The sequence below is a fragment of the Ochotona curzoniae genome, unplaced genomic scaffold, assembly GCF_017591425.1.
Source record: "Ochotona curzoniae isolate NIBS_2020 unplaced genomic scaffold, NIBS_Ocur_1.0 scaffold_4701, whole genome shotgun sequence".
Taxonomy (NCBI): Eukaryota; Metazoa; Chordata; class Mammalia; order Lagomorpha; family Ochotonidae; genus Ochotona; species Ochotona curzoniae.
This window is the reverse complement of record NW_024467122.1, coordinates 79,301,972-79,326,496: the sequence shown is the minus strand read 5'-3', so window position 1 is coordinate 79,326,496 and position 24,525 is coordinate 79,301,972. Positions and strand designations below refer to the sequence as shown.

Here is a 24,525-nt window from a genome sequence, read left to right as displayed (position 1 = left end):
ATGGGAGCTTTCTCTCTCCTTTTTGTCTGTGTGTCTCTCACAAATCAACCAACTAAACAACTGGGTACATAATACCTTCTCCACAACAACTTATTTTTTGCCTAATGGAATAATTCAACTATTTTTTTTTTTTTTCAGAGAAAGGCTTGCAAATAGTGTCCACCAAAGGAAGTAAAAGAATACTTTTACAATCCTAGGTATGAAAATGTGCAAGTAAGGAAAGTATGGATGTTTTCCTTGAATGTAAGGAAGAGATATCTGGATAGACAAAACACAGAGGGACGTTTATGCTGGCATGAGGCAGGATTGCTGGGAACCCTGGGGTTTCACCCCCAGCCAGCAAGGCACACTGCTTCTCTCCCAGAGCAGTCCAGGAAAGGCTGGCACACAAACAGCCCACATACTGGTCTGGCTGGGCCATCACCCAACCCAATCTCTATAGGTGAGAAGGAAAAACTGAGGTAGGTTGAGATTTTCTCCCCAGCACATCAAAATTTTTTTTTTTAACTTATTTTATTTAAAAGACAGAGTTGGGCCCAGCGGTGTGGCCTAGCGGCTAAAGTCCTTGCCTTGAACACGCCAGGATCCCATATGGGCGCCGGTTCTAATCCCAGCAGCTCCACTTCCCATCCACCTCCCTGCTTGTGGCTTTGGGAAAGCAGTCGAGGATGGCCCAAAGCCTTGGGACCCTGTACCCACGTGGGAGACCTGGAGGAGGTTCCTGGCTCCTGACTTTGGATCGGCATAGCACCAGCAGTTGCGGTCACTTGCGGAGTGAATCATTGTATGGAAGATCTTCCTCTCTGTCTCTCCTCCTCTCTGTATATCTGATTTTCCAATAAAATAAATAAATCTTTAAAAATAAATAAATAAAAGGCAGAGTCACAGAGAGAAACACAAAAAGATCCTCCATCCAACCCCTGAATAGCCACAATGACCAGGGTTCAGCAAAGCCAGAAGTTTCATACAGGTCTTTCATGTGAGTTAAAAGGGCCCAAGCACTTGGACCATCCTCTGCCACTTTTCCAGCCACACCAACAGGAAGCTGGACCAAAAGTGGAGCAGCCATGATTCAAACCTGTGTCCACATGGGAAGCCGGCACGGCAGGTGGAGGTCGCCCAAGTAGAATGTCAAAGACTTTCTGTCATTCTGCATGGGGCTTGTTTCAGAACTCCCTTGGCTCATGACAAAGTTTAAGTACACATAAACCCCACAGACAGTTTCCAAAAGCATTTGCTTGCAGTGATTTGCCAAGTTTCCTACTCCAGGAAGATCATTAAGAGCCCATATCCAAGCTGTGAAGCCTAAAGCTTCATTAATAGATGGAGGGTGGCACTCCAGGGGTGGGAGGGCCACTGAGGACCATCGGGCCCTGTTCTCACTCCAGAAACACGGCAGCACGGTTGAACAAACACCAGGGACTGTTCACAGAGCCCAGCAGCGAGAGCTGGCTTGCTCAGAGACCCTCCCAGAGGACAGACAGAACCAGGTGTATGTATGTTGTGCTTCCCCTACACACCACTCTTTCCTTGACTGCCTGCACATGGGCCGCACTCTGAAGGCCCTACTTTCCACTCTGTTCTCTGTAAGGCTGCTTTGAGGGAACAGCTTTGGGAGAGTAGAGAGGTCAGGGGTGAATGCCTGCTCTCCAGCACCCCGCCCCTGCTGTCACACAGGAAGAGCGGGAAGGGCTGAGGGTGTCTCAGAAGTGCAGAAAGAGTGCTGAGTTTTTACAGCCGAGTGAGGCTTTCTGAACCTCTTAGCAACACTATCTGGGCTCATACACATCTGAGTCACGCCCTAGTGAAGAATTGCTTTTATGACTAAGAGATTTCCTATGAACGTCAACAGCTACTTTGATTTTACAAAAACAAAATCCAAACAAACCAAGAAGCACAAACAAGCACTTGCTCCTATCTGAGCACCGGCCTTATATAACCAAAGGACGCTTCACACCAAAGCCTGACATCCTGACGGCTCCCAAAAACCAGTTGAGGAAGGTGATGTTTACAGGCTCTGCTGATAAACACACTGGAGGGATAAGGGGTTCAATGTGCAAAGTCTTTTATTTAAAATTCTGAAAAGTTAAGACTGACGGCCTCCTCAGCAGACGCCGCTCCCCTGCTGTGGAGGAAGGACGGCTGCGCGAGCGCGCACACGTGCACAGCTGCACTTTTGTTTACATAGCTCTGTAGGCACTTCAGAAGTGAAGCTTGGCTTCAAATACAAACACTGGGGGCTTTGGCTCAACCTTTTAATATAAAAAATTCACTGATGTACAAAAATGCGAAAGTGTGACAATGACAACATAGGAAATCCTGTGATTGAAAGTCCCCTCAAGTGCACCCTGGGATGCACACACACCCGCCCATACGTACTCTGGCGTGGAAACATGAACTAATGCAAACCAGTGCTACAGGAAGTGCCAACACGTGTGTTCTCCACTCCACCAATCACAGACCAGAAGCTACTCCAAACGTTCGGTAACAGAAAGAACGGCATTGTTCCAGAGGCAGTGAGGCAAGCTTCTTACTCCCGATGGACCAGCACGAACAATCCCAGCAAAAAGAGCACTGCATACTAGAAACAAACACAGCTGCGTGTCAGAGCCACGTATACAAGCTCATGTCTCCAGAGCTAGGAAACCGGCCTTGCTGACCAAGCACATTCTTGAATTATCCCACATTATTTTCATTTTTTAGACTATTTAATCTTAAAATATCAACCTATTTAATAGTTTTCACAATTAAGCAAAGGATCACATTTTTAATGCAACTTATAGGACACATTCTTACCTTAAATTTAGGATAGTCATTCATGAGGATTGTCACAATTCCAATATAAGGAACAAACCTGAAACAAACCAAAAACTGATTAACACCGGACTTTTCAAGTGAAGCATCACTTACTACCACTTGCTGACTCATCTTCCATTCCCAATGCCAGGTGCGGCGCCTGCTCTACAGGGGAGTTAGGAGAACCACCATTTTATAGATGAGGAAACAGATGATCACGCTAGGTCACCAGGCTTCTGTAGGGTTGGGCCAGGACCCAACGCCGAGTCTTCTACCTGCAGTTGGCCACTGATGACTGTGTGCTGACCCAGCACTCACGGGGCTTGTCATCACTTCTAGCAATCAATCTAGCTGGGGACACAAGGCAAACACGGGCACATCACAAGGAACTTCAGGTTCACTGGCCAAAACGTGAGTGTGGAAGGTCTTTGGGCACTCAGGGCCTCACCACTCACTCACTTTTAAGCCTGTGGTTTGGATTTGGCTCTCGTGGTCCTCAAACTTTCCTAGGACCTTCTTAATCATCACACGCTGTAGGCCAGCCTCAGCCACAACCTCCTCTCCCCATGACACTCCACCTGGACAAGCACACACTCGCCCTTGAAGTCCCTCTGCCTCCCTTTAGCTGTGTCACCTTTGGACCCTAGCTTCCTTCCTTTGTGCCCCAAAGTTTGTTCCCTTAAGCAAAACAAGATTTTGAGCTTTTACAGCAAAATTAACTCCCAAATAATCTTATATGCCTAACATTTCCCTTGAGATCTTTGTCATAACTTTAATCAAATAACTAGTTACTCAACTAGCTGCATGGAATTTGTCAGCCAGTTCCGATGCAGGGAATAATAATGCCAATCCTGCCCCCTCTGTGTCCTTGGGGGGCCAGCACAGTGCCTTGCACAAGGCAGGCATCCAAGAACTACCACCTGATAGTGTGGACTGTAAGCCTTTTTTTGGTTGTTGTTCCTCACTGGAGAAATCTCTTCTCCAAGGTTTCAAACTGCACCCCACTCCCATACCAAAGACACCTCAGCATCCTGAGAATTCAATGTAGAAAGAGAAGATAGGCAGGCAATAAGGCCGGGGGAGACCATGGACGATTTTCTTCCTCTGTCTTCTGTTCCTGCACTCATGAGTGACCCTACCCCACTCCCAGGCTTAATGGGCAGTAGAGAAGGGAGGGTGGGCTGCAGTGGAGGCTGACCTCAGCATATAGGTCAGCAACCAAGGCACTTTTCTTCAGGACACCTTTGCAGTATGCCAAGGGCAGCACAAGCAGAAAATCCCTGCCTTCGACCATTTCCACCTTCAAAACTTGGGCAAACTTTAGCAGACGCTGTGTCCTGGCACATTTCCCTTTCTTCTGAGAAGCCCCTCACGTCCTGTCTTCTGCCCCTCTCCCTCCGGCAGCATGGCACAACCTGCTTCTCCCTGACCCTCAACTCCCATTTCAGACAAGGCAGGGCCCACTGAGGTTCAAGAGGCAGCACCCTTCTGGGGTGAGCTTCATGGCTGAGGTGGCCCAGGGCCAGGCGCACCCCGCTTGCAGCCTCTGATTCAGTGAAACCCCGAGGCTCAAAGATCTGAGACATGAGCTCCTATAGCATGGACTGCTGTGCACCCAAAGGTGGAGAGAGGTCTTCCGCAGTTTGGTGGGATTTGTTTTCCTTAAAGATTTATTTATTTTTTTCTTTATTGGAAAGGCAGATATACAGAGAGGAGGAGAGACAGAGAGGAAGATCTTCCATCCATTGATTCACTCCTCAAGTGCCTGCAATGGCAGAACCAAGCTGATTCAAAGTCAGAAGCCAGAAGCTTCTCCCATACGGGTACAGGGTCTCAAGATTTTGAGCCGACCTCGACTGCTTTCGCAGGAAGCTGGATGGGAAGTGAGGCCGCCGGGATTAGAACCAGTACCCATATGAGATCCTGGGCGTGCAAGACGAGGACTTTAGCCGCTAGGCTAACACGCTGGGACCGATTTTTTTCATTTTAATGTAGTGACTGTTGCTTCTTTCACTACATTTTTCACATCTTCATAAAGCCAATCCAATCACTTTAGTGGAAGTGAGTAATTTAAAGGCATAAAGACAAATGCCTCCATTGAATGCAGAAGATAAACCTGGAACTCCTGTGGGTTCTGCAGCCATTCCCACATATGGCCTGTCACCTCCAGAGAGCCACATCCGTTCCCCAAATCCAAGACCTTGGCTCCCGACAACCACACATGCTGCTCAGAGCAGTACAGGGAGACATCTTGGGTTTTTTTTAAAGGCTGTCTTTCCCATTCCCACCAGAAAGGCAATGAAGGTAACTTATCTTCCAGTAAAAAGTGTGCAAAACGTGGGCTGCCAGCGTGTATGACAAGCAGTCCAAAGTCAAACAAAAGATAGGATTATCTGCATGCCCCTGCTTCCCTGTCTGGACAGACAGCAAGGAGCTGATAATCAAGTGCACGGTGCCATTATATCAGCGTCATCTGAAATTCAAATCAGCTACACTTTCTTCTTATGCCGCTCAGATAAACACATGTGCTAAAGCAGAGTTATTAATACAATGACTGAAGTTTAAAATAAGTAAAACAAATGCCATCCACAAAGCCGACTCCAACCCCTGCTGATGACAAGTTAACATTTGGAAGGTGGAATATGGAAAACTACTTTCCCTGCGGGTTCCTGGGATCAAAGGGTGCTATGGAGGAAGTAACCTCTGCAGAGTGGATCCTCTTGATGACTGATTCCCAAAAGGCCATTCAAACACGAAAAGATGCCATGAAAATTTAGCAGTGTAGTGAGCTAAGTCTCCACCTGCAACAAGCATTCCATGAGCTCAGGTTCAAATCCTGGTGGCTTCACTTCCAACTCAGCTTCGGCTTATGTGCTGGGGAAAGCAGTGGAAGCTGTCCCAAGCGCCTTGGGGCCTGCCACCATGAGGGAGGCCCAGAGGGAGCTTCGGGCGCCTGCCTTCAGCCTGGCTCAACCTGGCCACTGTGGGCCATCTGGAGAGTTATTAAGAGAAATCTGTCTCTCCCTATCACTCTTTCAAATCAAAATAAATAAATCTTAAAAAGAAAAAAAAAACAGTTGACTCCGCACAATTTATTGACATGAAAAGGAATGAGTCTGAAAGTTTGGCCCTCGGTAACCAATTTAGTAAAACACTCAAAAACCAAAATAGGACTGTAGTCTTTGTAGCATGACATGTTTGCAGTTCCACACAAAAGTACATTTGCGGGAGGAAACACAAGCCAGTTCACATGAGGGCCAGGATGGGAGCACGCTGGGCTGGGCTGGGCTAGGCTGTAGCCCCCATTAGTGCGAGATGGAATTCAAAACAGTCTGGGCCCAGCCAGGCTAAAAGCACCCACTGGCAAATGCAGAGCTGAGGAAGCCATGCCAGACCAGGCCTCAGCACTCAAGCAGCACATGTACGACCCAGGGGGTGAGGCGGTGAACACGGTAGGCGGGCTGTGTGGGGCTGTGTAGGACCACCACTCCCACTCGTGAGTGTGAGAGTCAGAATGGGGACAGACTAGGCCAGGTAGGACTACAACAACTCACATGTTGGCCTCATGAGAGCTGGATCAGGGGAAAGTCACGCTGGGTTGACTGTTCCTACTGGTGCATGCAGAAGCCAGAGTGGGTGAGGGTTGGCTGGGCTTTGCTGCACCATTAGCTAGCAGATGCTGACATGGGGTGCAAATGCTGTCAAGTTCAACTGCAGAACCACCTGGAGAGTGCAAGATCTGAGAGTGGGAGTGGGCCCAGTAGGGAAACTGTGGACACTGCCTTCTTGGGTTGCTACTCCCACTGGTGAGCACGAGAACCATGACTGGGGCAAGCATAGATAGACAGAGTGGCACCTGCCAGCACATATGCGTGGGCTCGGTAGTGGGGCTGGTTGGGTTGAACTTGGCTTGAATGCCCATTGACATGTATGAGAGCTGAATGAGATGTGGGACAGACTGACACAGTTTGCTCTACATACTGGCAAGCACAGGAACCAGGCCTGGGGGCAGGCCTGATTGGGCTTATTGCTGGTCACCCTGACTAGACTGCAGCTCCCACTGGTGTAGGTGAGGGCCGGATGTGTGGTGGGCAGAATTGGGCTGGGCTACAACACCCATTGGCTTGTGTAGAAGACAAGGCTGGAGACAGAAATGAACCAGCAATTGCAACCACTAGAATATGCAAAACGCTGATTGGGGCGACAAACTGTGCCGGACCCTGTATTGGCAAGCACACACCAGAATCAGGTCTGGGATCACCTCAGACGAGGTTTCTTTGGGGATTCCCCCAACTGAACTGCTGGACTCAGAATCCCAACCATGAAGAGAAGTGCAGGTTCCATGGTCTGACCAAGGAGTGCATGTGTCAGATCTGGGCCTCCTAACAGGCTCAGCCACAGCAGTGGACAGCATATCCAGGTGCACATGGAGGATGTAGCAGTTCATTGGAGTCTGCAGAGGACACCTGGTACCATGACAGAAGATGGAGGACAGAACAAGTAGATTACTACCCCAGCCAAGCACTGGCAGTGAAAATCTGGGCAAATAGAGACCCTAAGGTGGAAAATGTCAGCCCGCAGGTTTTAGAGAGATTTCATTGTACTTGGAGTGGTGAGACTGGCACTAAATCAGAACTGAGGAACTATCAAAACCTCTTGAGCAGGACCTTCAAAGTAAGCTACACATCACGGACCCTGGTGTGGTGTCATGTCACTGCCCTCCATCTCACAGTACAGGGGTGTCTGGGAGGTTGAATGTGGCTTCTCCCCTTATCTCCCACTTCCCCCAGCTACAGGAAGGAAAGAAAAGAGAATGTGGAAATAATATTCTCACCTACCTTCCTGTGGCCCTTCACCCTTATCACCCTAATTAATTATGTAAAAATCATCAAAAGCAAAAATAAAAAGTTATAAATATTTTCACTCCCAGAACTTTTACTAGAATTTCATCCTGTTGCTCTCTGCACTTCTGCTAGTAATAGGTCCTCTTGTGTTTTTTAATTTTCCAGATTTAGAAAGAATTACATCTCTGTTAAGAACTTCATCAGCCAAGATTAATTTCATAATTTGTATTATATGGAAACATTAGGCTTGGTGAAAGAAGCCAGAAGAGAGGGCTGCACATTGTGTGGAAACCTGCTTGTGTGAAACACCCTACTAGGCACACTCACCCACTGAAGGTGGGGCAGGAAGGAGGGGTGAGGAATGACTGCTTGTGTGCTCAGCCTGTTTGGACAGTGATCACGGCTGTACAATCCTGTGAACAGGCAAATTCACCCACCTGTTCCCTTTAAAGTGTGAGTTTCATATCCCATTATACATGAATTGTATCTGAACAAAATTTTAAAAACTCACATTTAGGGCTTTAGGATTGATGAGTAAAACCCTTCAGTTTGTGGTTCAAAAATAAAACATTCTGAAACTGTGTGAGGACTTCTGTAGCACAGTCACAGATTCACCCACAGAAAAGATCTCCTCCAAAACTGGATACAGTCTGACTCTGGTTATCAGCTCAGCATTTTATAAACAAGTTCTACAACACAAGATGATATGTTCCATTATGTGTCAAGGCAATGGCAACAGAATCAACAGAAAGTGAATTTGGACAGTGATTCTGGGATCCAGCTGTTCAAGTTCCAAGCGCTACTTACTTCAGAGAGTTCCAGGCTATGTTTTTTTGTTTTGTTTTGTTTTGTTTTTAATTAAAAGCCTTAAGAAGGTTTGTATTTTCAATGTTGGGATTACAGAGAAAAAAAAAAAGAGAGAGAGAGAACTATTTACTATTTGTTAGGAAGGCAGAACAACAGAGAATGATGCTGAGAAAGAGAGATGAAGGTTCTCCACCCACTGGCTCACTTCCCAAACGACTGCAACAGCCGGGGCTGGGTCAAAGCCAGGAGCCAGGAGCTCCATCCAGGTGGGTGGCGCGTGGGTGGCGGGAACCCAAGTACCTGAACCATCATCTGCTGCCTTATCAGGCACATTAGCAGGAAGCTGGACTGGTAATCAAACTGCCACTAGAGACAGGCCTGCATTATAAATGGTGACTTAGCTTCCTGCACCGTAATGTAGGTTCCAATATTGGGATTTTAGAAACAGCATTATCTACAACTTGAAATTTTCCAAAAGTTCCTCTGGAAAATGAACTACTGGAATGAAAGCCTGGATTATGTTGTACAATGATGAATTTTTTTCCCCTTAAAGATTCATTTATTTTTATTGACAAGGCAGATTTACAGAGAGAAGGCGAGATAGAAAGAGATATCTTCTGTCTGCTGGTTTGCTCCCCAAATAGGCATAACAGCTGGAGCTAAACTCATGCAAGAAAGGAGCCAGGAGATTCCTCCAGGTCTCCCACATGGGTGCAGGGTCCCATCCTGCACCCATTCTCCGCTGCTTTCCCAGGCCATAAGCAGGGAGCTGGATTAGAAGTGGAGCAGCTGGAACATAAACCAGCACTCATTTGGAATACCAGCACTTGCAGGTGTAGAATTAGCCAATTGAGTTATTGTGCAAGCCTCGATGATGTATCTTTTACCCAAGAAAGAGCCAGAGAATGGAAATAGCTGAACAAACACTTAAGGAACAAGACTCAGGTCAAAAGACATTGTTATACTGATACAATCTAAATAAAACAGTACGGAGACCAGTGCTGTGGCATACAGGATTAAGCTGCTGCCCACAGTGTCAACATTCCATATGGGCCCTGGTTTAACTACTGGGTGCTCAATATCCAATCTAGCTCCCTGCTAATATGCCTGGAAAGCAGTGAAGAATGGCCCAAATGCTTGGCTCCAGCAGCCACAAGGGAGAATCAGATGAAGCTCCTGGCTTCACACTGACCCAGCTCTAGCTCTTACGGCCATTTGGGGAGTGAATTAGTAGATGGAAGATCTCTCTCTTTCTCTTCCCCCCCTCTCTCTGTGTAACTCTGCCTTTCAAATAAGTAAATCTTTATGTTTTAAAATTTGGCAAAATTTGTCAAGAGCCTTAATCGGTTTCATTGTGCAATCCCGCTTCTGAGGGCTTGCTGTGAAGGATGAACGCACAGAGGCACTAGCATGTTCATCAGGGTCAGGCATTCGGCACAGCAGTTACGTCACCCATCAGGATGCCTGCATTCTGCATCAGAGCGCCTGATTTGAGCCCTGGCTGCTTGGCTTCCAATCGGGCTTCCTGCCAATGTGCCCCTGGGGAACAGTAGATGATGGCCCACTCAGCTGAGTCTCTGCTGCCTACACGGAAGACGCACATGCTGCCTTTCGCCTGGCCCAAGGCAGCCATTTGAGAACTGCAACAGTAAAAGGAAGATTTCTGTCTACCTTTAAATAAAACAACAACAATAAAAAAAGTTAATAAAAACATTTTAAACCTAGAAATGAGTATCTAACAGGAAACTAATTGAGAGTATGGCCTAGCCTAGAGTGAATAACACACAGCTTTAAAAAAGATGACATGATTTATTGGTTTGTAAATATGCTAGTAATTTTTAGGTGAAAAGGAGGCTATAAAATAATGTGAGCACTCTCCCCCCATATACAAATGTATTCATGTATACATGAGTATACATATGCCTCTTAGAGGCTGATACTGTGACACAGTTGAGTTAAAGCCAGCATCACAGGCTAGAGGACTGGGCCGGTGCTAGACGCTCTGCTTCTGATTCAGTTTCCTGTTTTGTGCCTGGGAAAGCACCAGAAAATAGCCCAAGTACTTGAGCCCCTGTCATTCACATAGCAGACCTGGATGGAGTTCCAGGTTTTGGCTATGATCTGGACCAATCCTGCTTTTGCAGCTATTTAGGGAGTGAACCAGTGGATGCAAGATCTGTTTCTCTATCACCATGCATTCCAGATAATCATCTTTTGTCAAAATCTACATGTTTACATCTATACATAAAGCCTAAAAAAAACATAAACCAAAAAGTGGACAAAGACTTAGGAATAGGGGAGAAAGAAAGGAGCTATCATGTAGCCTTTTGTTTCTACATGAACTTGAGCATTCACAGTTACAGAAAACAAAGACGCAGATAGCTTGATGAAGCTGAACAAATACGGGGGGACATCCTGGAAGTCTATTTCACAGAAGCACGGTCACCTAATTTGCATGCAAAGGGTATTTTTAGCACCACTGCAGGAAATTAGGTTCCCCTGAAGAGAGGGCACACATAAAACAACTCTGCAGCCCAAATAGGGGTGCTCCTAATCAGATACTCCTGGGCCCAAAAGAACTATCTCTGGCTGTCCTAGGTAAACTGTTTCCCCTCCCAATAGGCCCAGGCAGTCCCAGCAGGGAGGCCTGAGTTCAGCTGAGGCCAGAAGCACAGCACTCTGAGAGTGGCCAGAGAGCCTGGTGCATCTCAAAGCCAGAGCCAGAACTTTCCTTCTTCAGACATGCTGTGGGCCTGACTGGAGTGGGATGGTCAAGGGGCAGGCTCCAGAGCCGGCCAACCACTGCTGCCACAGTGAGCCTAGATAAGGGAGCAAATGTGGCCTTGTTTCCTCATCTGTAGAATGGCAAGGTTAGAATGGTTCGGAGGTTAAAACAAGCAATGGCTGTAAAGCAGAATGAGTGTCTGCTACAGGCTAAGCCCTAACACAGGTAAGTTATTGTTAATACTATTAATAACATCAGAGTAGTAACAATTCCATACTTTCTTATACCAGGAACTTACAAGTCCTGTCCTCCACTGATTTGTTCTCCTGACAAAATCTGAAATAAACAGGCTTAACACAATTTAAAAAATTTCATTTGATCTCAACAATTTCAAGGCTAGAAAGAAAACAGTATGGAATAAATTAATATGAAATAATTAAGTTAGCTGACCACTTTAAATTGCTGATGCAGTACATTCTTAGGAAATGTGTTTCACAGAGCAGGATTAACAGTGGTCTACAATCTCAGTGTTCAGTACAGCATCAACAGCACTATTCAAGTGAGCTGAACGAACCAGCAGGTATCTTACTTGGTCATGTGCACCCACCATCTTAGCATCAACACTCTATGCTTTACAGCATCAGTTCCTCCCTTTTGGAAGAAGAACAGTTTTCAAGGGACACCGAGGGGACAAGATGGAAACCCAAGACCACCCACTATGCATTTCACTGTGTGTCATCTGGCAGCATAACTGTGACAGTCACACTTAGAAGGAAAGAGAAGTTCAGGGGCTCCCTTCCATACTTACCCTCGGGCTCTCCCCACAACATCTTTTTTTTCTAACCAGTGCTGTCCTTGTTTGTACAGGCCTCGGTCATCAACTGCATTATTATCTCCTTTGGTCAAAAACTTAATATGCCCATTTTGTCTGAAAAGAGTGAGAGAAATTCAAGTCATCAAATAGTTTCATGGCATTAAAAAACACAAGATTTGTTCTTGTTAACCAAGAGGTTACTTTTATCACCACCACTACCAGCATCAAAATATTTATTTGTTTGTTTTAAAGATACATTTATTTTTATTGGCAAGGCAGATTTATGGAGGGAAGGAGAGAAGATGATCTTTTATCCATTGGTTCATTCTCCAAGTGGCTACAATGGCCGGAGTTGAGCCAACCAGAAGTCAGGAGCCAGGAGTCTCCTCCAGGTCTCCTACTCAGGATCAGGGTCAGGGCTTTGGGCTATCTTCTGCTGCTTTCCCAGGCCACACAAGCTGGGGAGCAAGATGGGAAGAGAAGCAGCAGTGATATGGACCAGTGTCTATGTGAGAAACTGGCACTTGGAGGTGGAGGATTAGTTAATCAAGCCATAGTGCCAGGAGCCCCAAAACAATTATTTTCAAAAAGGTTTATCTAAGGCTGATGCAGCGGTGTACCAGGCTGGCATCTGACTATAGCACCAATTCATGTCCCACGTCCACTTCTCACCTTGCTCCCTACTAATACAGCGATGATGGGGTCCTTGGACCCCTGCACCCATGTGGAGACAAGACGTTTCTGCCTCACAGCTTCAGATCAGCTCAGCTCTGGCTGTTATAGCCACTTGGAGAGTGAACCAGAGAACCCTAACCCTTTCTCTCTGTCTCTCTGTAAATCTTTCAAATTAAAACATTTTTAAAAATATTTATTTCATGCATTTGTAAGGCAGTTATGCAGAGACTATGAGTGGGATGGGAGAAGAGGAGTCATCTTCCATCCTCTGACTCACTCCCTAAATGGCTGCAATGGAGCTGGAGAGTTTGAAAGCAGGACCCAAGAGCTTCCTCAAGTCTTTCACATGGATACAGGGACCCAAGCACTTGGGCCATCTTGCAGTGCTTTCCTAGGCCCATCAGCAGGGAGCACCATTGGAAGTAGAGCAGACAAGACTCCAATTGGCACCCATACGGAATGTTGCTGCTCCAAGCAGTGATTTTACCTGTTATACCAGAGCACCAATCCCTCAAAATAATGATTTAGCTGTGAAGAGTTTTGTGTGTTGTTTATCATAGACTAAAAACAACTAAGGGCCCAGAGCAATAGCTCAATTGGATAATCCTCCAAGTGCCAGCATCCTATACAGGCACTGGTTCATGCACAGCTATTCCACTTCCCATCCAGCTCCTTGCTTGTGGCCTAGGAAGGCAGTAAAGGACAGCCCAAAGCCTCAGGACTTTGCACCCATGTGAGAGATCTGGAAGATCCTGGTTCCTGGCTTCAAACTGACTCAGTTCCCACCATTGCAGCTACTTGGCCAGTGGTCAGTGTCTCTCCTCTCTGTGAATCTGTCTTTCCAATAAAAAAGATAACTATATCTTGGACAATCACCTCCCCCTACAAGAGTGCCAGGTTGTCAGGTGGTGCTCAACTTCCTCTGCTCCAGGTTCCCGGATGGGTGCAGGGTCCCAAGGTTTTGGGTCATCCTCCACTGCTTTCCCAGGCAACAAACAGGAAGCTGGAAGAGAAGTAGAGTAGCCAGGACACGAACTGGTGCCCACATGGAATGCCAGTGTTTGGAGGGAGGATTAGCCTATCCAAAATGCTGGTCTCTAGGCTTCATTACACTCTTCCAAGCATGTTAGAAGTTCTCTACTCTACTAGGCTGCTGCATCCACTGGTGAGCATGAGAGCTGGAACTGAGGGTGGGCCAGTCCAGATAGGGCTATAATACCTGTCTGCCTGCATGTGAGCTGGGTCTAGGGGCAGGCTAGACTGCCACACTCACTGTTGCACAAGAGTGCCAAATTGGGTGTGAGCTGGCTGAGTTAGGCTGCCATATCTACTGGCCAGTGCCAGGATTGGATATAAGTCTTATCAGGCTGGACCGCAGCCTGAAGCACAAAATTCAGAGCTGGGTGCCGGCCTTGTAAGGGAATTGTGGACACTTCCTTGCTAGGCTGCAGCTCTTGCTGGTGAGCACAACAGCCAGGACTGAAGCTGGCCAGGCTGGCCAAGTTCTTTGTAGCCATCTGGGGAGTGAAACAGCAGATGGAAGATCTTTCTCTGTATCTCTGTTGTCAAATAAATAAACCTTTTTTAAAGGTATTAAGTCTATCATAAAACCATTTAATTTTCAACATTTTAAAAGTTAACTGAATGGGGGTAGGCTTTGTAGCATAATGAGTTAAGCCATTGCCTGCAATGCCAGCAACCCATCTGGGTGCTGGTTCCACTTTCAATACAACTCCCTGTTAATGGCCTGGGAAGGCAGCAGAGGATGGGCCAAATGGTTTGGACTCTGTACCCATATGGGAGATCCAGAGGAAGCACCCGACTTCAAACTGGTCTAGCACCAGCCACTGTGGCCATTTGGGGAGAGACCAGTAGGTGCATAATCTCTCTCTCCCCCTCTCTGTAAATCTGCCTTTCAAATTAAATAAATAAATCTTTAAAAAGAGATTATTTCAAGTGATTGTGGGTTAATCATTGTACCAGAAAGAAAAAGAAATTAGCTTCAGACTTCTACTAATATCCACTTAAGAGTCTGAGTCAGATCCTGGCTCATCAGACACTATATCTGCAAATAAAACTAAATTGAGAGGTGTTGCAAACACCAAAGACAGTTAAGTGCAAACAGTTGCATTACAAATGAGACTCCAGTCAGAACAAATGCAAATATATACACAGAAAAGTAATCTGCAACTGACAAGTCAGGAAGTGAAAGACTGTCTGAACACTTAGAGAATGAAAGAGGTCAGGTGTCGGGAGGGACTGCTGCAGTGGTCAGTCAGGGGCAGCAGAGTCCATTGCTCTGCAAAAAAATCACCTTAATCCAGAGAAACAGCCATGTATACCCAGACAGAGGAGGAGAAAATCTAGAAGTGGGATATTCCCAAAGAATGGGGTGTGACACATGATCTGGACTACTTCCAAAGACTTGATTTCAGCAAGCCAGCCAGCTAGCCAAACACACACACACTCCACAAACACCTACCCCCATTCCCGGTATTACCAGGAGAGAAAACACTAGCTTTGTTGAAAAAGCACAGATCTCCAAAAACTCGGTAAAACAAATATTCTATGGTGGTACCCAAACTTTTTAAAATTTATTTTAATATTTATTACAAAGGTGAGAGGGTTATAGACCAATATGGGCCTCTGATTATAAGCAGGATGGAAGGATCCACAGGAGACGAAGGTGGGTGAGATAAGTGTTTCAGGTTTTCCTCCTATGTCCACAAAGGGCAAGGTTTGGGGGAGTGTGCTACTCAGGAGACAGTCATTTGAGGGCCCCAATGGGGGAAGAATGTTCCAAAGCTGTTACTTGAGTGGTCTGGTTCTGAGAGATAGTCAGCTTTGTTATAGCAGAGGTACAAAATTCTCAGACCTTTTGGCTGTTCCTGTCTACCTCGGTGTGCTCACAGTACACCTGTTATAAAGCCAGGTCCTTCTTTCCATCTTTTGTTCATCTGGGTATACTGTCCATTCTTGCACAAGTCAGCCACTGAGGTGGCCCAGTCCTGCAGCATGGGTCAGACTGCATGTCTGTGTGATTTTCCCTGAGGTCAGAAATAAAAGCACAGTGGCCTAGTTAAGGAGTCTCCCTAAGATATTTCACCTAGGAAGTCTTCAGGCCTTGTTCTTATGTGTGCCAACTGGTGCAGGGTCAGGTTCAGTCAGTGGATGTAACTGCTCAATCCCACCCCCAACTTTGGCTTTCACATAAACCTGCAGGTCCTTACAGCCTAGCTCAGGCCACCCAGCTCCCAGACCCAGCTCTCACACACACCAGTGGGTGCAGTAGCCTAATTGGGGTGACCCTAACCAGAAACCTTTTCCTGGTCTGCTCCCAACACTCCCAGCACATGCTGCTGGGTGCTGCAGCCCAATCCAACTAGCTCCCTCCCCTGGTTCTTGGGCGCACCAGCAGGTGCTGTGGTCTAGCCTGGCCCGGCCTACACCGAGACATTTTTGTGCACACCAATGGGTGCTGCAGCCTAGTCAGGGCAACTCTTATGAACTCATACTGTGGCCACCCCTAGCCTCGGTTCTCACACACTGGCAGCTGCTGCAGCCTAGTTAACCCAACTTCTCAACCCCAGCTCCTGCATGCACTGGCCTAGCAGGGATGCCCCCAAAGATCCCCTACCAGGTCCACTCCCCAGCTTCAGTTCTCACACGTTCCAGTGGGTGCCTACACAATTCAGCCTGATATGGCCTGGGACTCACATGCACTGGCAGGTGCTGCAGTCTATCGAGGCGTTTAGGAACCAACTTTTATTACATTCATTAAGATCTATTACAACACTTTACAATTTGTATGTTCAAAATACTCTCAAGGAACAATTCAGGACTTCTCCCTTGCTAGCAAGAGACTACCAAATATTTAAAGAACTCAAAAGTGTTTATAATTCATCCATCACAACAGTGTGACATTAGGAAGGAGGAAATAACTATTTTACAAATGAGAACAAAGAAGACCTGCAAAGATAAATAGATATAGAAATCAATATCTGGGCCCGGCGGCATGGCCTAGCGGCTAAAGTCCTTGCATTGCAAGCGCCAGGATCCTATATGGGAGCTGGTTCTAATCCCAGCAGCTCCACTTCCCATCCACCTCCCTGCTTGTGGCCTGGGAAAGCAGTCGAGGACGGCCCAAAGCCTTGGGACCCTGCACCCATGTGGGAGACCTGGAGAAGGTTCCTGGCTCCTGGCTTCAGATCAGTGCAGCACCGGCCGTTGCACTCACTTGGGGAGTGAATCACCGGACGGAAGACCTTCCTCTCTATCTCTCCTCCTCTCTGTATATCTGACATTGTAATAAAAATAAATAAATCTTTAAAAAAAAAAAAAAACCACAAAAATCAATATCTGCATATCTGCCTGCCTGGGGAAAAGCCAAGCTATGGCCTGAGTCGGACCAGGAGTGGAATTAATTTCTCCTTTCAAATACATGAACACATGCCAGTGATCATTATAATCACACTGTAGTAATCCTAAAGGCTTATTAAATCCATGCAGCTTTGTCCGTTGGCCCATATTTAAAAGTTTAATGAATCTGTAGTCAATATACTGTATGCTAATGAATCTACCTGGAACAAGAACTACTTTAAAGTCAGGTGCATCGAACTCACAGATGAAAACAGAGACCTAACCAAAGTAGGACCTGGGCTCAACCGGATTATTGCTGGTAAAGTCAGAGCAATGTTAGTTCTGCTTTGTTTATGACACCAATACTAGAATGACAACACACATATTTACTATGGGAATCTGGAAACATTACCTGTGCTGATTTAAACCACTATCACTTCTCCACACTCCATGACAGAGTGTTCTTTAACATTTTCACTTATCTAAACACAGAGTCAGAGTCAGAGAGGTTTCTCCCATCTCCTGGTTCACCACCTAGATGCCTGGATAGCCAAAGCTGAACCGCCAAGGTCAACACCTGCAACTCTTGCAACTCAAGCTGGATCCCCCATGTGGGTGAGAGAGACCCAACACGTGAGCTATCACCTGTTACTTTCCAGCATGCACACTAGCAGGAACTTTGAATCAGAAGCAGAGCTGGGACTCAAATCAGGTACTAAGATACGGAATGAAGACGTACTAAGGAGTATCTCAACCTCTGTGCCAAACATCCAATCCAAGATTGTCATTTGAAATTATCATCTTTTCAAATGTATATTAAAGCCTGGTTATTTGGGGGATTTGTTTTCTTTTGCTTTAAAACACAATCACATCTGGGCCCAGCATGATAACCTAGTGACTAAATTCTCACCTTGCATGAGCAAGGATTCCATGTGGGCACTGATTCATGTCCTGGCTGCTCCACTTCCTTTCTAGCTCCCTGCATGTGGCCTAGGAAAGCAGTCGAGGACGGCCCAAAGCCTTGGGACCCTGCACCCACTTGGGAGACCCAGAGGATGCTCCTGGCTCTTGGCTTCTGATCAACTCAGCTCCAGCCATTGCGTGAGTAATCCAGCAGATAGAAGATCTTTCTCCTGTCACTCCATCTTTTTGTAAATCTGCCTTTCCAATAAAAATTATATAAATCTTTTTTTTTTTTAAAAGAAAGAGTAATCATCTTCATTTCACTAATGAAGAAAGAACTCTTCAACTAGAATGTTTAAGGAATAAAAAAAAACCAATAGTTCACAATTCCCATTTCTTTAAATGGGAGAAGACAAACTTCAGGCCAGTAAGAAATAGATAATGTTTACTAAGTAAGGGCTTCCTAATTTTTAAAGCCTAAACTCACTCTACTCTCTCCAGGCTGGCCCTACTCTCAAGCAGGTGCACTGGCACACACAGTCTCACTTCCTCTCTGTTAGTACCAAATGGTATTTCCCTTTTGTTTTCACTTCTTGCTTTTCCTCCTGAGTTTTCCTTAGCTACCAATAATACACAATTTGGAGGGAAGGGTAGAATATTGAGCTTGACAGGGCTCATACTCAGAACCAAAGAAATCTTTTCATTGATCATTATGTTACTGACAGGAAACTGAGAAGGGAAATATTTCAGTCACTGTTATAATTATAGCAGCCCCAGGAGATTCTAAAAGTTGCACATACATCCTTTCCCATTCTAAAATAAAAACTCTGTATTTAAAAGAACAATTCAGGTTTCAGAAAAAAAAGTTTTTCTGGAATTTTAAAATGGTCATAGATAATGTTCTCCTTTTAAATGTCTGTTAAACTGCCTTCAAGGCTTTTTGAAAGGTTAGGGCTACTTAACTCCACTATGTCAGAAGAATCTAGTTAGGATCCACCTTGGATTAGAATTTTCTACAGTTACATTCAGGGTAATTAACTGGTTGAGAAGGACCAGGGAACCAAGAAAAAAAAAATCTCTGGAAAAACCACGAGGAAAATAAACTACTTCATATATAAATATTTACAGCAGGTGCAGGATCCCAAGGCTTTGGGCCGCTCTCGACTGCTTTCCCAGGCCACAGGCAGGGAGCTGGATGGGAAGCAGAGCAGCCAGGATTAGAACCGGCGCCCATATGGAATCCTGGCTTGCAAGGTGAGGATTTAGTCACTATATACACTAAACATGTAATATTCACTAAACATGTAAACATACTGAAGGAAGAGTCAAGGGCTTCCTCACAATCACCATTTTTAAGCCATCAAAGTGAATACTGCAAACACAAAACCAAAAACACAGATATGAAGATACGTATTTGTACCTACTTTTCATGAATCTTCAAGACTCGATGAACTATAGGAATCTCTCTTCCTTCTATCCTGAAAACGACAATTTCTCCCACTCGTATGGGATCATCAACCCGATTTGTTAGAAAGAGAAGGTCTCCTCTATGAAACGCAGGTTCCATGCTGCCACTGCAGGGGGACAAACAACAGCACAAAGCACAGGTGAGATGACACTTATTTTAAAAATTAACACATTCAATAAAATAATGAAAATCAGCACTGTTGGCACATACTTGGCACCTCAACAACTATACTGACATAATGCACACTATTCTTAGAGTACAGCCTTCATCGGGCTAACAAGTTACACTAGAAGATGTTTTCTTTTCTCTTTTTAAAATTTTTATTAGAAAGTCAGATACAGAGAGAGGAGGAGAGACAGAGAGGAAGATCTTCTGTCTGGATGATTCACTCCCTAAGTTACCGCAATGGCCAGTGCTGCACCAATCCAAAGGCAGGTGCCAGGAGCCAGGAGCTCTTCCAAGTCTCCCATGCAGGTGCAGGGTCCCAAGACTTTGGGCTGTCCTCGACTGCTTTCCCAGGCCACAAGCAGGGAGCTGAATGGGAAGTGGGGCTGCCAGGATTAGAACCGGCGCCCATATGGGATCCTGGTGCGTGCAAGGCGAGGACTTCAGCCACTAGGCTACCATGCCTGGCCCTTGAAGAGTGCTTAATTCACTTTTACTAAGTCCATTCCAAACATGTCCATTCAAAGCAGCTTCCATCCTGAAAAGGGTAATGTTACTAATCATTAACCTTTTAAAATTTCAAGTGACAAACAGAATATAAAAGAATGAACTTTAAAAAAAAAAACACTGCCCTTATTCTCACTTCATCTGAACACACACCAAACATATTCAAATATTCAAATGAGAACTGGATTCTCCTTTGCCATTTGTAAAGATACAGACCAAGATGACCTTATGAATTCTATCCATTAGGAAGGAAAAGCAGCTCACAAGTCAAAGAACAGGCAGCGAGAGATAATGCTTGTGGCATCAACTCGCCTACTGATTTAAAGAGAAATAAGAAAGAAAACTAAGAACCTGAACAGATTTCTAACAAATTCAGAAACCTGAAAAAGATTCTGTCTTAATGGTTATAAGTGGGACAAAGCTCTTACAGTATCTTACCTTCCACTTATTCTACACATTAAAGAAGTTTTAAGTTTGAAGAGGGTTCCAACATATTTACATTAACCCAGGAATCTTTTTTTTCTATGAGGAAGTAGCCCATCAGTATATTTCCAGAAATTTAAGTTTCATTTCCAAAAGACAGTTTTAGTAAGAAGAAAACAGGCAGGAAATGAAATTCAGCAAAGGAATAAAAACGAAGTGCAAATGTTTTTTTCTGAAGACTCCTGTCCCTCTCTGTAAGGGGATGTGTGCCCAAACTGGGGAACATCTGTTTAAAAAGCCAGAGTAATGGAGTAAGAGGGGAAATGAAGAGAAACTGATTCCACCTGCTGGTTCACTGCTCAAAAGCCCTCAGCAACAGGGAGCTGGACCAAGCTGCAGCCAGAAGCCGGGAGCTCCACCAGGCTCTCCGGTATGATGGCACATCCCAAGAACTTGGGACACTGCCTGCTGCCTCTCAGGCACATTAGCATGAAGCTGGATCAGAAGTGCTGGGTGGCTGGAACCAGACATGGGGATACAGGATGTGGGCGTTCCAAGCAGCAGCTTAACACACTGAGCCACAAACCTGCCACTGACCAAGGAACCTTCTTTCTTATTTTTTAAATTTTTTTATTTCTTAACATTTATTTTATTTTTTGTTGGAAAGGAAGATATACAAAGAGAAGAAGACACAGGAAGAACGATCTTCTATCCACTGGTTCACTCCCAAGTGGCCACAACAGCTGGAGCTAAGCCAATCCAAAGCCAGGAGTCAGGAGCTTCTTCTGGGTCTCCCACATGGGTGCAGGGTCCCAAGGTTTAGGCCCATCCTCGACTGCTTTCCCAGGCCACAGGCAGGGAGCTGGATGGGAAGTGGAGCAGCCAGGATCAGAACTGGCACCCATGTGGGATCCTGGCACATGCATGTTAATGATTTAGCCATTAGGCTGCTGTGCCAGGCCCTGAGGAACTTCTTAAAACAATGTCTCTATCCAGATCAAAAATCACTAATATGAGAATATCAGTGACGAGGCAGCAGGTATTAAGTTTTTAAAGATTTCCAATTATTTCACTGTGTAACAAAATTTAGAATTTTCAGTTCATGCTTATTAACCCTTTCTGTCTCTCCCAGTAGTGAAGTCACTTTTTCAGAAGGTGTTTAGTCAGAAGAGAGACTATGTGATGAAAACATTGTAGAAGACATTCAACACAAACTCTTCAGAGTTTAGATTGATTTTCAAAAGATTTATTGATTTACACGAAAGACAGAGTGACACAGGGAGACCTCCCTTCTGCTGGCTCACTCCCCAGATGGCTGCAAGAACTTGGGCTTAGTCAGGCCAAAGCCAGGAGCCTCGAACACCACTTGAGTCACCGCTGGAGGCCACAGGGGTCCCAGCATTTGCACCGTCACCTGCTGCTTTCCCAGGCTGCTTAGCAAGGAGCTGGATCAGAAGCAGAGCAGTGCAGACCTCAAACAGCACTCCATATGCAAGGCAGAACCCCAAGCAGCAGCCTAACTTGCTGTGTCATGACGCAGGCCCTGTATTCTGGATTCATTGTTCAAATCACTAACACTCTCCATTCAAATAAAGCATTACTTGAAAAGTACATAAATTAAACATAAAAGCGGAGTCGCTTTGATGAATGACTCATACTTATTGAGTACTGATTTATGCCAAGTGCAAAGTTATATATCATCCAAATGATAAAGGTGAGATGTGAACAGAGTGTTCAGTGAATCTCAGAGCCGTCTCAGGAAATTAAGTGGGAAATGTGCCCTGACACCTGCACTGGAGAGTCTGCTTTAGGGCCCGTGTGCGGTGGCCTAGAGGCTAAAGTCCTCACCTTGAACACGCCAGAACAACAGGTAATTTCATTCCACCTTGTTGGCTGTGTATGTTGTTTCTCATTTCATAATGAAAACATACCAACATTTTCGTTTATTTTTTAAAGATTTATTTATCCATTTTGATGATTTTTACATAATTAGGGTGATAAGGGTGAAGGGCCACAGGAAGGTAGGTGAGAATATTATTTCCACATTCTCTTTTTTTCCTTCCTGTAGCTGGGGGAAGTGGGAGATAAGGGGAGAAGCCACATTCAACCTCCCAGACACCCCTGTACTGTGAGATGGAGGGCAGTCACATGACACCACACCAGGGTCCGTGATGTGTAGCTTACTTTGAAGGTCCTGCTCAAGAGGTTTTGATAGTTCCTCAGTTCTGATTTAGTGCCAGTCTCACCACTCCAAGTACAATGAAATCTCTCCAAAACCTGCGGGCTGACATTTTCCACCTTAGGGTCTCTATTTGCCCAGATTTTCACTGCCAACGCTTGGCTGCGGTAGTAATCTACTTGTTCTGTCCTCCACCTTCTGTCATGGTACCAGGTGTCCTCTGCAGACTCCAATGAACTGCCACATCCTCCATGTGCACCTGGATATGCTGTCCACTGCTCTGTCCTAGCCTGCTCGGAGGCCCAGATCTGACACATGCACTCCTTGGTCAGACCATGGAACCTGCACTTCTCTTCATGGTTGGGATTCTGAGTCCAGCAGTTCAGTTGGGGGGATCCCCAAAGAACCTCGTCTGAGGTGATCCCAGACCTGATTCTTGTGTGTGCTTGCCAATACAGGGTCCGGCACAGTTTGTCGCCCTAATCAGCTTTTGCATATTCTAGTGGTTGCAATTGCTGGTTCATTTCTGTCTCCAGCCTTGTCTTCTACACAAGCCAATGGGTGTTGTAGCCCAACCCAATTCTGCCCACCACACATCCGGCCCTCACCTACACCAGTGGGAGCTGCAGTCTAGTCATGGTGACCGGCAATAAGCCCTATCAGGCCTTCCCCCAGGCCTGGTTCCTGTGCTTGCCAGTATGTAGAACAAACTGTGTCAGTCTGTCCCACATCTCATTCAGCTCTCATACATGTCAATGGGCATTCAACCCACCAGCCCCACTACCGAGCCCACGCATATGTGCTGGCAGGTGCCACTCTGTCTATCTATGCTTCCCCCAGTCAAGGTTCTCAGGCTTACCAGTGGGAGTAGCAACCCAAGAAGGCGGTGTCCACAGTTTCCCTACTGGGCCCACTCCCACTCTCAGATCTTGCACTCCCAAGTTCCGCAGTTGAACTTGACAGCATTTGCACCCCATGCCAGCATCTCTAGCTGATGGTGCAGCAAAGCCCAGCCAACCCTCACCTACTCTGGCTTCTGCATGCACCAGTAGGAACAGTCAACCCAGCGTGACTTTCCCCTGATCCAGCTCTCATGAGGCCAACATGTGAGTTGTTGTAGTCCTACCTGGCCTAGTCTGTCCCCATTCTGACTCTCACACTCATGAGTGGGAGTGGTGGTCCTACGCAGCCCGCCTACCGTGTTCACCGCCTCACCCCCTGGGTCATACATGTGCTGCTTGAGTGCTGAGGCCTGGTCTGGCATGGCTTCCTCACCTCTGCATTTGCCAGTGGGTGCTTTTAGCCTGGCTGGGCCCAGACTGTTTTGAATTCCATCTCGCGCTAATGGGGGCTACAGCCTAGCCCAGCCCAGCCCAGCGTGCTCCCATCCTGGCCCTCATGTGAACTGGCCTGTGTTGCATTCCAACCCAGACTGACCCATATTCCATTCTGGTCCTCAGATTCGCATGTGGGTGATATAAACTGGCCCAGCCTGGTTTGCTCCCAATCTGCGCCAAATGTATGTCCTTGGGTACCATTCTCTGCCCTCGTCTGGGCTGCTCCTTATCATGGTTCTTGCACTCACCTGCAGTGACTTTGTCCTGACAGAGGATTTTCCCAAGCTCTTCCATCAGAACCTCTCCCAATGCCAAATCTCTCACCTATCAGTGGACCCATAGGCCAGCTCTACTTAGTCCACCTCCTCCCCTAGCAGGAACAGTGGCCTTTCCTGACCAGCCTACACCCATTCTTGTTTTTACTGTGGACTGTTACAGTCTACTCAAGCCTGGTCCACACCCAGACACCGCTCACACATGGCTCAGCAGGGGTAGAAATCTAGCCCAGCCCGTCCTACAGCTA

General features: G+C 46.1%; 1 protein-coding gene across 3 annotated transcripts in view; it reads right to left on the bottom strand.

Moving 5' to 3' along the window:
• Window positions 1-2,048: 2,048 nt before the first annotated feature.
• The window catches only part of SEC11A (SEC11 homolog A, signal peptidase complex subunit), a 43,542-nt gene continuing 21,065 nt past the window's right edge, over window positions 2,049-24,525 (bottom strand). Inside the window, exons 3-6 of one of the 3 annotated variants that reach the window (XM_040968984.1) lie at window positions 19,348-19,497; window positions 11,981-12,100; window positions 2,797-2,854; window positions 2,049-2,581 (exon numbers count right to left, since the gene is read on the bottom strand). In XM_040968984.1, the coding sequence (XP_040824918.1) occupies window positions 2,531-2,581; window positions 2,797-2,854; window positions 11,981-12,100; window positions 19,348-19,497 (379 nt within the window). In that variant the 3' untranslated portion in view covers window positions 2,049-2,530. The remainder of the gene's footprint in view (window positions 2,582-2,796; window positions 2,855-11,980; window positions 12,101-19,347; window positions 19,498-24,525) is intronic. The other 2 variants (XM_040968985.1, XM_040968983.1) reach the window with 2 other exon arrangements.